Genomic DNA, 13,102 nt, shown 5'->3' on the forward strand with positions numbered 1-13,102 from the left:
GTACTGAGGTATAACTGGGTGTCATCGGCGTATGTGTGGAAGCATAGACCGTGGTGGCGTATGAGCTGACCAAGGGGTAGCATAGATGGTGAGGAGGAGGGGCCCAAGCACGGAGCCTTGAGGCACGCCTTGGTCAACTGGGCCAAGGGAGGAGTAGGAGTCTCCCATAGTGACAAACTGCTTCTTGTTGGTGAGATATTATTGGAACCAGGAGAGTGCTGTAGCGGAGAGGCCAAGGTAGCCGGATAGACGGTTGAGGAGGACAGTGTGAGAGGTCGAGGAGGATGTGGATACTGATGTAGCCTGTGTCAGCAGCAATGAGGAGGTGGTTAGTGATTTTAATGAGGGCGGTCTCCGTGCTGTGGTGAGTTCTGAATCCAGATTGAAGGTGTTCGTGAAGCTCATGGTTGGAAATGTGCTGTTGGGCGGCAACTGCTCGTTCCAGGATTTTGCTAAGGAACGGAAGGATGGAGATCGGGCAGTAGTGGTTAGGTTGTCAGCTGTCACATGCTGTTTGAAGGCCTCAAGGTGGACAGTGAGGCAATATCTTCTGTAGAGCCTCTCCAGCTGACGGTTGCTGGCCTTCATGGTGCGGAGTTCAGGGTTAGGTGTACCAGGGGGCAGGCGAGTGAAGGAGACAGTCCGGGTGTGGTGGATGGGGTGGCTTGGCTGCTGGGCTGCTGGATGGTCCCGGTGATGCCTTCTGGGCGGAGAAGCTAGCTGCCAGCGGTTACTTCTGGTGGTTGCTGCGCTACTTCTCCCCTGGTGCTCCGCCGAATCGCCAGTCGTTAGCCCAACCAACGAGCATCACGTATGGCTACTCAAGCCACCCTATCCACCACACCGGGTTTTGAGGGGGGCAAGAAAACTGAGGCTGAGGGAGAGGGCAGAGTTGTAATGGGCAGCCAGGTCATCCACCATGGTGTCAGGGGGATCCAGGGCCAGGTGGTTCGCGAGGGTGTTGATGAGGGCTGGTGTACTCAATGACTTGAGGTTCCTGAATGTGATGGTGCGTTTAACGCATTGCCTGGGCAGGGGGACAGCATGGTGGTCAGAAACAGCTAGGTCCAGACACTGAAGATGGCAGGGTGCCACTGGTGAACACCAGATCGAGCGTGTGGCCTTTGAACGTGCTGTGTAATGTTAAAACAGTCCAACAGTGACAGGAAATCTGTGGCAAACGTACAGCTGGTGGAGTCCACGTGGATGTTGAAGTCACCGAGTAGAAGGGTCGATTGGGACATGGAACAGACAGAGGTAAGTAGTTCAGACATGAAGGTGGTGGAGGCTTTAGGGGGGCGATAGATGCGGACAACCTGGAGGTGTGCAGTGAGAGAGAATGCAGCACATTCAAAAGAGGTGGTGTTTAGCACAGAGAGTTCCCCGGATGTTGACCAGGATGTCTGCTCGGTGTATTACAGCCAGCCTACCACCACGATCTATGGAGCGGGGCTTCTGTATGTACACAGCATAAATGTTGCTATGGAACTATGGAAGCCGAGGCAGGCGAGTTGGGAGGAACGAGCCTGTCAACACAGACCAGCGGCTGCAGAACAGAGTGCACATAGGATTTCTAATGACAACGTTGCCTACGCCGATTCAACATTATGGATGGAATAGTGCTATCCGAGTAAACAGACTTACAGCGAGCAGCCCTGTGGACATAGGGAGGGCGGTGCAGGAGTCCAATGGATTTAATGTCGGCGAGACAGTTTGGAGTGGAGCGACAGGAGAGATTCATGAGTTCCAATGTGGAGTATTTTAGGAGCACCATCTAAGCAACAGGTGAGTACCATCTCAGCAACAAGTGAGCGCCTATCTCGGCTAGCTGTGGTAGAGGCGCTAGCTAGGAGCGAGGACTAGCAGCGAGATAACAGGGCTGGGAGCTGACAAGACGGCAAGCCGTTGATCCATTTTTAGCGGAAAAACAAAAATAAATGCAAAAACACAGGTGAGAAGTGGCAACAAAACATGCAAGCGTCCTCTCAACGCAATGCGACCATCACTACTTTTTCAGGGCTATGAAACATACGTTACCTTTAAACGTTGAAGCCTTAAAATCAGGGAAAACAAGGCTGCATTTATAGACCGTATTTGAAGGTGTGGAAGCGCCAGTGTGACACATTCGGTCTTAAATGCAGCTAGGCTGCAGTCCCTGGGACACATGGGACACAGCTTGTATGTCCATGTCCATGCCCTAGTTCTGTTTCATGAAGCCAGGTGACAGCAGGGCATTTTGAGAGATCTACATACAGGTGGATTGAAGCCCCGCCCCTCCCCTCCCTGTCTGTTTGTCTTGCAGTGAGAGGAGCGACGGCAGGGAACGTGCGGGACCACTCCATAGGAATCCTGATTGGAGCCAGTTCTTAAAGTTCTGTCCTCGTTGAATGATCCGTTTAGAACTGTGAGCAATAAAAGTGCCTAACAATAAAAGATAACCCTGTGTCACGCGTCCTTGTAAGGAACCTGGGTAGCGAACGCACTACAACTATAGGTAAAGACATTGCCTAGGTTAGGCTACCATTACCGTTGAGGGTGGTCTGCAAAACGCCTGTCGCTGTGTAGGACACGCTCTCTGAAGGCCACCATTTCATCATATCCGGGCAGGAAAATAAGCACAGCACCTACAAGGAAGGACATATTTATATTACACACACACACACACCCCCACACACACACACACACACACACACACACACACACACACACACACACACACACACACACACACACACACACACACACACACACACAAACACACGATGATGTATGAATAAAATAGTAACCAAAAACAATAAAAAATGTGTTTCTTCAAATGACCACCCTTTGCCTTGATGACAGCTTTGCACACTTGACATTCTGTCTACCAGCTACATGAGGTAGACACCTCATGTAGCTGGTAGACCTTCCAGCTACCTCATGTAGACATGAGGTACCTGGAAGGCTTTTCAATTAAGGTGTGCCTTGTTAAAAGTTAATTTGTACCCCAACCCTACCTTGTTGCGACAAGGAAGAGTTGTACAGTAAATAGCCCTATTTGGTAAAAGACCATTATTTGATCTGTACTGTAGTAGTCCATATTATGCCAAGAACAGCTCAACAGTGTGTTGAGCAGTAGCGTCTTTCCTCACCTTGGTCCGAGGTGGAGTAGATGTAGTGCAGCAGTTCAGCGACCAGATCCAAATTGATGTGGTCTTCCGGAAATCTGCAGTGGTACCGCAGTAGCATGTACTGATCCTCGGTGCTCAGCTCTGTGTTCCCCAGCTGCACCAGTGACACCTCATCCAGGTCACTCCACTCCACCGCAGAGCTGCAAAGGTGGGGGGGTGGGTTAAAGGATAGTGTGGCAGACGGCTAGATGCCTGCATTCTCCACCACTGTGGCAGATTCGCCACCACACGCCCCACACACCCCAAGTGGCGTGTTCAGGGCCCTCCGACACAGACGACGGGGATTGATAACCCCAGTTTATTGTAGAGATGAGGCTAGGTGGAATTAGCCAGGAGCAGATGGACATGTCATGACACAGGCCTCCCATTCACTAAGTGTGTGGACAGGGTTTTTAAACATGATGCTTGTTAGCCCAAACAGCAAGCATCAGGTGTGGCCACTTAAGTCACGCCCTCCACCACGGATAGCTTCGCGATTTTTCTTTATTTAAATGTTGGTTCCCATCATATATACTGTAGCTGTTCATAGCACACTGTCACTGAAAACATTTATATTGAGAAACCTACAGATCTGCTACAGCTTCTCACTGTGCTTAAAATGCAGTACTAATGAGTACTTTTGAAGAACCTCTATCATAAGATAGCTGAAGACTTATTTTCTAGAAGCTATTCTCATCCTGTATGCACGATTGTGAACGCTCAGGTACTGGTAATCCTCCATAACGTCCACCTCTTCTCCCAGGATGGAAAGAGTGTTCGGCTTAGTATTGGTCCTCCTGAAATCCTCAACCATCTCCTTCGTTTTGGTCACATTCAAGAGGAGGTGGTTGTTTCCACACTATGCCACAAAGCGGTCCACCAGGTCCCTGTACTCAGTCTCCTGTCCACCAGTAATACACCCCACAACTGCAGTCATCCCAAAATTTCTGCAGATGACAGGACTCCGAGTTGTATTGGAAATCTAAGGTATACAGGGTGAAGAGGAAAGGTGAGAGTACAGTCCCCTGCGGTGCGCCTGTGTTGCTCACCACCCACTCAGACACGCATTCCCTCAGCCACACAAATTATGGTCCGTCCGTCGGGTAGTCAATAATCCAGAATGTTGTGGAGGCGCCCACCTTCACCTCTTCTCACCAGCTTCTCTTGAAGCAGTACAGGCTGGATTGTGTTGAAAGCACTGGAGAAATCAAAAAACATGATCCTCACTAATTTCGCCTGCTTTGGTCAGGTGAGAGTGGGCTTGTTGAAGCAGGTAGATGGTGGCGTCTTCAACTTCAACCTTGGGGCAGTAGGCAAACTGCAATGGGTCTAGAGAGGTGCTCACCTGAGGTGTAAGATGGGCCAATATCAGTCTCTCCAGGACTTTCATGATGTGTGATGTTAAGGCAACTGGTCTGTCATTGAGGGCAGATGGAGAGGACTTCCTAGGCACCGGAACAAGGCAGGATATTTTCCACAGCACTGGAACCTTCTCTCCAATAAGGACTTCCTGGTGCAAACTTAACTGTGCACAAGTAGCCTAGTCGGCGCAAGTCGGCACAGTAGCACATCGGCACTTCACATGTTCACACATTGTCACTTACAAATTTGCTTGAATAGATTCAAGAGGTTTATTTGTCACATACATATACATACTTTCATACATATATGCAGTGAAATGTCAAAATTGAATATTGACTAAAACAGGGTTTTGAAAAGTATTAGGCATACTGAAGTGTGTCTAGCATGAAGGCACGGCGGAGAATTGTTGCCCTGATTGTTACCTCGCCGGTTGCATTTCATTTTTGTGGTTTTCTCAGGTAACCTTTTAAAAATCTTATTTTATTTAAAATAAAATAGGGGAACAAGTGTATGTAATGATTTCTGATCTAACCAGCGTGAACATCCCTTGGTTTTTATCACTAATAAATTGACATTCAAGCCATTCAAAAATGGCTGCTATGGCCCTCTGTGGCAAAATTTCCAGCGCCTCAATATCGATATATTTTAATAACCTATAAACCTACACCCATGCAAAAGCTAACACATTATCCCAAAACTCCCATTTGTTATGGATATTTCACCTTAACCACCCACCATAGTGCGGTTTAAGCAGTCTCATGTGGCCTTTATGATGGACCGCAGTTGCAAATAATCGTTCTTGTGTGTGTATGTGTGTGTGTGTGTGTGTGTGTGTGTGTGTGTGTGTGTGTGTGTGTGTGTGTGTGTGTGTGTGTGTGTGTGTGTGTGTGTGTGTGTGTGTGTGTGTGTGTGTGTGCGTGTGCGGGTTTACATGTAGGTTTGAAGCAGATCTGCAGCATCTGTTTGCAGGTAACGCTTTGCCCAGTCCAGTGCAGTCCTAAAATCAACACAAAAGCAAATGGGCCAACTGTTATTGGCATTCTTCTTTGGCGGGACTGATGAGGATTTTTCTCCATTGAAACCACCTAAAGGAAACCCCAAAGCATCCTCAAGCTTGAAACTGTTTCCAAACCTTTTTAACTTTACTTACCCTGTTCATAGGAATGCTTTTTTGTATATTGGGGCATTTTTGTTTTCGTATTTGGCTGTTTTCTTTGCAAATTTGGCTACATTTGCACATGGCAAAATAAACTGATTCTGATTCTTTTTTTATTGTTACGGTTGTATTCCTCATGAAGCACCTATAAAGCAGGGGCTATATAATTGTCAATAATAGTTCTAATAACAAGTGTAATAATTTGCAGTAATATCTTACTGGTAGGTATGTTAATTTTATTAATTTAAAGAAATGAGCCTGACAAAAAATTGTATATCCTCCATTCCTTAAATTTTCTCTGAAAGTATTAGTATTAATGTGTGGGCAACACCGTGGCAACCAGATTCTCACAAGCACGAAGCTGCTAGATACTGTCAATAATGGAGTGCGAGCCCAAATGTAGCGACCACACTAAAGTGGAGGATTTATAGAGTAGGAGACTTTTTGTCAAAAGGCTTCAGTCACAAAGTGCCAGAACAGGTGTATCACAGCCATACCAACTTGGATAATTACACATATATCACTTTTTACCATGATAACATTTCAAAAATTGCTTTAAACTTAGAATGCAATGTTTGATGCAAAAATCTGTTCATGTATGAAATAAAACATAATGGTGGCTGCAGAATTTATGTACTGCAGTAGGGAGCACTATAGAAAAAGATTAAATGACTCAAAATTGTAAAAAGTGTTATGGTTAGTGTACCTACCCCCGCCCCCCCACAACTTTTTTTTTTGTTCAGGAAGTTTGATTAATTTATATCCCTAAACCCTAGAAAGCCTACCGGTTCATATTTTCTTGACCCTAGTTTCCTAAATATCAGCTGAGCTGATATTTGAGCTGATATTTGTTGAGTTGATGACATATATTTTTAATCTCACCCTTGAATACAGTGAAATCCCAAAGATTTGGAAGTCAGTGTATATTCTCCCACTGTTAAAAGGGGGTGACCCAACTGTCCTTAACAACTACCGGCTAATAAACTCTCTCCGCTTGCCAAAATTCTAGAAATCCTGATTAGTGTTCAGTGTAAGACAATTATATTTGTGTAACACAAATGCCATCTTATCATCTGTCCAATCAGGTTTTAGGAAGAAACAGTACCTTCTTAGCGGCCATGAAGGTAATCATTGACATTACAGAGGCCCTAGATTAAAAAAAAAACTACACTGTGTTGCACTTTTTATCCAAATATAATATATATCTATCCAAAGCATTTGATCCAGTTGACCATGCTATTCTGAAACAGAGATTGACTAGCATTGGACTTTCAGATCCAGCCGTGGCACTGTTTGAGAACTAACTATCAGAAAGAGTGCTCACAGTTTAATGGTCTGAACTCTGATTTGCTGTCAGTATGTACAGGACTGCCCAAGGGTTCTGTCCTCGGACCCCTTTTATTCACTATTCATGTCAACAATCTGAGAGGTAATATACTGAATGTTAATCTACATCTTCATGATGACGATGCTGTAATTTACTGTTTTAATACACCACAACTGAGCTTATGTAGACTGAAGCTAGCTTTGAATGCAGGCAAAGCTAAATAAATTTTGTTTTCCAGGGCAAAGAAAAGGCCTGTGATCCTACAGACTTTTGTTACCCTACAGGATAACATGACTGAAAAAGTTGTCTTCTACAAATACCCATCTGAAACTCCATGTTGTTTTGTTGTTGCCACTGCCTTGGCCAGGCCACGCTTGAAAAATCATTTTTTTTTTAATCTCAATTAGTTTTTTCTCTGATTAAATGAAGGTAAAATGTATATATTTTTTAAATAACACAAACATTATTTGAACAGTAGGCTTGTGACACAGTACCACACCTATTAGTGTTGCTTCCCCTGTTAGCTCCATCTGTGCATATAAGACACTATCTGTTACTGTGCACTTAGGTGTATTATTGCTATAAATCCCTTCATACCCATACCTCATAGTTAACTGGAAATAACATTCAAAAATCTCAGTACTTGAGAAATTGAACTTTTGATGGAACCTTTCATCAAAAGGTATTCAATGATGGAAAGTATTTTGGCTAACAATGATAATAATTATACTATTAGTATGATGAAATAAATAGACAATGTTATGACTTACCAACCATTGGAGTCCTTGACACCAACACTGGCCCCCAGGCTGAGAAGTTGCTCCATCCACCTGAGGAATCCACGGCTGGCAGCCACCATGAGTGCCGTGGCACCCATCTGACTGTGTGTGTAGTCCACTACAAAAACGCAAAAAAGATCTCAAAATAATCTGTGTGGGCGAGGGCGAAGAGAAATGACTAAAAAACACAAAAAATATTTTACTTTAACAACATACCACTGAGATTTGTATTTAAAATAAGGTCAAACAGCTGAGTGAAGGCGCTGGAATCTTGATTTAGAAAGATGTCAGAGATGAAGTCATCCGCCTTTTGTCGCAACCATGGTTCAAATCGCCTTACTTCTGTCGCGTTCTAGAACCAAACTTAGTATGGTTACTCGACCCCAAGAATAATGATTAACTGTGATTAACCAAAGGTAATACATTCACACACACACACACACACACACACACACACACACACACACACACACACACACATACACACACAGTGCTAAACATTCCTACTTGGTTCTCCGATATTTGTAAGTTAAAAAACAAGCACGAAACCATGTTTCATCGTAGTGCCCACATAAGCAGGCGCTACGTCTCAAATGGTGTAGCATACTATTTAGTACACCAAATTGGTGTTTAGTATGCCCAAATATAGGTACTCATCACTTAACTACCGGCATTGTTAAATACCGACTGGTCAGAGAGCTAGACGTAAGTCCGAACGGTCGTTAAACAGGTAGGCCGTTAAGTGAGAAATACCTGTACTATTAATTACCATGCTCAAATAGGAGGCAAAAGTACCAGGAAACACTACTTATGCTATGTACTCCACATACTACGTGTAGGTGCAGTAGCTTAGGAGGTCGAGTGGGTCCTCTAGTGATCAGAAGATTTCTGGTGAAATGCTGAAGTGTCATTGAGCAATATACTTAACCCCTAACTGCTCCTGATGAGCCTTTGCGTGGCTGCCTATAAAAAGTGTCAACTTAATGACGTAATGTACAGTACATGTCTGTAATGCCATCCTGGTGCTTTACATATACTATGGTTTCAGAAATGCTAAATACCAATTTGCTCTACTACTAAATTGTATGTCATTTGGTGGTATATCAGTGGAAATTTTCCTAAAAGACAGAAGTTAATGTAAGTTACCGGTTTGATGAATGACACTTCCTCTTCCGGGGGATTATCACCACATTCTTCACAAGAACTATCCTCTTCAAAGCATTTAGTCAAAGGGCCGTGTTTCATCTCTTCTGTAGGCCATCAAATATTAAAACAATATTATTTTTTAATGTTTTATATACAGTATATATATTAGGGTTGTCAAATTGAATGCAATAATAACGCGTTAACACAAATTTGTTTTTACGCCACACAATGTTTTTGACACGTTAATGCAAGTTCTGTTATTTTGACTGTTTGTCCGACCAGTAGTTAAGATGGCGCTGATGCGTGTTGTGTTTGTAGCCCGCAATAGTGGAGTGGATGACGTTACACACCATCTCTGCGTGCACTCGTGGAAGGGATAAACACACGAACAACAATGACTTGTGAGAAATCCCTGCGCATGTAATATGGTGGGAGACTCACTGCCAGCAGCTTTATGTCCCGACTGCAGATAGTCACCTTAATAGTCCTGGGTTGCACCACCTGATGTAAATGAAGAGGGCGAGTCCCCCTCCTTTGCGCTTGCCACCACAGTTACCAGGGATGCAGAGCTGGCGCTAAGCTTAAGGCTAAGCGAACGGCAAAGCGGTGGAGGTACAAGCCCTATATTCCGTCTGTAGTGATGGGGAACGTAAACTCGCTAGGCAACCGACAAGAAGACAGACAATCTGGCTGCCCTGGTGAGGAACCAGAAGATATAGAGGGAGTGTAGTTTACGGTTTCACATAAACGTGGCTAACCGGGAACACTCAGGACACTAATGTGGATTTACCGTGATTCACTACTGTGAGAATGGACAGGGAGGTTTCTCTCGTATGGGGTAAACGTTGCCGCCGTGCGGCAACTATAGCCCAAATTGTTGGGCTATAGTTTTAACCTTGCTGCTTACTTCTGATGCTATGAACCCTTCCTTTATTAATAAAGATTAATAAAGGACTATCGTATCCTACAATGAATAGTGTTCTGTTTCATATTTTAATCATTATGCACACACACATACACACACACACACACACACACACACACACACACACACACACACACACACACACACACACACACACACACACACACACACACACACACACACACACGCACACACTCCACCCTGCGATTTGTGACAGAAGTGTTCCAGCAAGAGTGAAGGGGAAGGTCTACAGGACGGTAGTAAGACCAGCTATGTTGTACGGTTGAGAGGCGGTGGCACTGACAAAAAGGCAGGTGGCAGAGTTGAGGATGTTGAGATCTTCATTAGGAGTGACAAGGATGGACAGGAATAAGAATGAATACATTAGAGGGACAGCTCAGGTTGGACAGTTTGGTGGAAAAGTGAGAGAGGTGAGATTGAGATGGTTGGGAGAAGGAAGCTGAGGACGGGGCTGCCAGGCAAGAGGAAAAGAGGAAGGCCAAAGAGAAGGTTTATGGATGTGGTGTGGGAGGACATGCAGGCGGTTGGTTTTAAAGGAGGAAGATGCGCAGAACAAAAGGTATTGGAGGCAGATGATCTGCTGTAGCGATTCCTAACGGGAGCAGCTGAAAGAAAAACAGAAGACTGTACAATTTACATTACTTTAAAACAAAAATAACCACAATATGTCTCTGGAGAGAAATGTTGCTTTTCTTCTTGTCCACAAGGCAGGTGTTCAAAACACCTCAGCTTTTAGGACAGATACATTTTAGTTTGTTTATTTAAAATAAAGTTGTGGATCTGTGCATGAAGTTGAAATACAGCTCATTAAAGAATCAATTAATCATAATAGGTAAGGTCCGTGCATGGATAAGCTTTTTCAAGCCCCTGGGTGCTTCTGGAAATGGCTATAGACAATAAAAAATAAAAGGAATTGTCCACGCATTTCACCTTGTAAATGCCAGCGGGCAAATATTACACAATGGTCCATTGAATTGGATCGCACCATGGAGCTTGGGACACTTTGAGGGGAATTGTGTGTTGATAAGTACCACTACTGTAGGCTATATAGAAGATCCAGTAAGGGCTACGTACCTCCCTGTACAGTCTGACTGTCTGTTTCAGAGATTGCCTCCGGGAAGCCTGTCAACTTCAGGATGTCCTCCAAGAAGAGTTGCTTAACCTCAAAGGGCCTCCCTTGAACTAGTATAAAAAACACACAAAGGACACCCAAACTCCATATTTTGAGTCAAATTGACGTCACAAAATTATGTATTATAGGGAAATCTGACTTTTGACCCTTAAACCAGAGGGGGAAATGACAGAACCATAGAATTGTGTTTGATGCCTACTAATTAAAACCTTCACTGTGAACATTAAATAAAATGAGAAGTTCACCATTTCACCTTATCAAAATGTTGGTTCTCACCATAAATCACTGTTCATAGTATAACCTCATGGCAACAAAGAGCTGAGAGCTGGGAGCAGAAAGTTTCTCAATGGTAAAGCGCTGAGTGAGGTTTTACTATGAACATTTATAAATGATGGGACCATAGTTCTTTTCTACCGCTTAGGAACTAGTATAAAAGCCAAAGTTTTACACAACACCTGACCCAACTGCTAAAGAGTTATAGTTCGCCAGCCAGCCAGTGTGACGACCGGCAGATGTTTTTTATTGAATGTGTCCGTTACTGTCCGTGTGCAGGCGTTACCGTAAAAGACTGGGCAGGAGCCAAAGTAGCACCGGAAAAGGTGAACATCCAAGGTCGCGGTAGATAAAAGCAGTTTCAACGTGGACATCCGCTGCACCATGTCTCTTAGTTTGGTCAGCAGGAAGTCTGTGAGCCCCTGGCGCTCATGCACCTCATCCTGGTTGGACGGAGAGACTATCATCAATCTGAACAAATGATTGGTGGATTGTGTTTATCACACACGTGTGGCTGTGACTCACTACATCCTAACATGGCACATTTTGCATTGCTGTACTGTTGGCTGCGCATGGAAAACAACAGAAATTATTTTCTAGGCCCTGCCAGAAAACAACAATTCCCAGAATGCAAATGGTGGAGTCCTTCCAGCCATATGCATTCTGGGAAAGGTCAACATGTGCGCGATCTGAAACGAGCCACTTTCTTAAAACTATCATTGTTATAAAACAATAAAGACAGGAAATGGGAACGTTAAGAAGTTACAGAGGTCATACTAGTATAGTGAGCATACATTTAGAATGATAACAAAAAACAAATTAAAGGACTAACTTGAATTATCCATTTTCCAATATTTAAAATATATAAATAATATTTAAATTAATGATTCTAACCCTATTTCAGTAAAACATTCAACATTATCTCATTAGAAGAGTACAGCTCTATCATAATGTAACATTTAAAGTGTCTGAAATGGCCTACTTGCATACTATTTAGTATGCCAAATTAAAAATAGTCAGTAACATGCGGAAAGTACAAGTATTTTTTATGTATTTATGTATTTTTATTATTTTAAACAATGTTGTCATCAACCCAAGGCATACTGAAAGGAAAGTACAGTTAGTAGTAGTTAATAGTTAACGATGCATGGAGTATGTAGTAAACCATTTCCAACACAGGGTTAGATTATATACAGTACTCGTTTCCAATCAAGCCTTACCACAATCACGTGTGTAACAGTTGAGAGGGCAGAGTCTCCACCCATCAAGGTCCGGAGTAACACGCCCATGGTGCAGAATGTCAGCAGTGTCTTAGGGGAGACCCTGTTGGGAACAAAGTGTCCAGAATCTTTACTGTGACTTCCTGTCACACTGAGAATTCACTTGAAGCAGGCTCTTGAGCATCCAGCACCCTGAAGGGCTGATAACATGAACCTGGTCGTTCACTTTAAACGTATGCCCGGTCCTCAAAGTGGGCCGGTACTCTGGCGTACTGCATACCATTGGAAGTGCTCCATGTGACAGTGAACCTGCAGTGGAAAATCAAACGTGGGATAGTCTACCATTATGGCTGCACATTTTTTTAATAAAATGATAATCATTGTTTTTATTAGAATTGAGATCATGATTCTTCGAGACAAATATACTTAAAAACACATATATTTAAACACACACACGCACACACACGTGTGAAACCCATTTGGCTCTAGCATATTCAAAGACGCAGTGGACTCTGGAATGGGGCCAACATTGGCAATCACGATCATAGCATGCCAGCTAAAGAGACTAGCCATCTATATTATTTTGTGCACACAAAAAAGCTGGTAAACTGT

The 13,102-nt window shown here is 43.7% G+C and overlaps 1 protein-coding gene across 1 annotated transcript in view; it reads right to left on the minus strand.

The window, feature by feature from the left end:
* ythdc2 (YTH domain containing 2) overlaps window positions 1-13,102 on the minus strand; it is a gene marked incomplete at its 5' end in the record, with an annotated part of 141,088 nt that overhangs the window by 43,936 nt on the left and 84,050 nt on the right. Inside the window, 8 exons of the mRNA XM_080018325.1 lie at window positions 2,528-2,624; window positions 3,132-3,310; window positions 5,443-5,508; window positions 7,765-7,891; window positions 7,990-8,080; window positions 10,950-11,047; window positions 11,557-11,713; window positions 12,491-12,593. Coding sequence (XP_079874451.1) covers window positions 2,528-2,624; window positions 3,132-3,310; window positions 5,443-5,508; window positions 7,765-7,891; window positions 7,990-8,080; window positions 10,950-11,047; window positions 11,557-11,713; window positions 12,491-12,593 — 918 coding nt within the window. The remainder of the gene's footprint in view (window positions 1-2,527; window positions 2,625-3,131; window positions 3,311-5,442; window positions 5,509-7,764; window positions 7,892-7,989; window positions 8,081-10,949; window positions 11,048-11,556; window positions 11,714-12,490; window positions 12,594-13,102) is intronic.

The sequence above is a fragment of the Zeus faber genome (assembly GCF_960531495.2).
Source record: "Zeus faber genome assembly, chromosome: 17".
Lineage (NCBI taxonomy): Eukaryota > Metazoa > Chordata > Actinopteri > Zeiformes > Zeidae > Zeus > Zeus faber.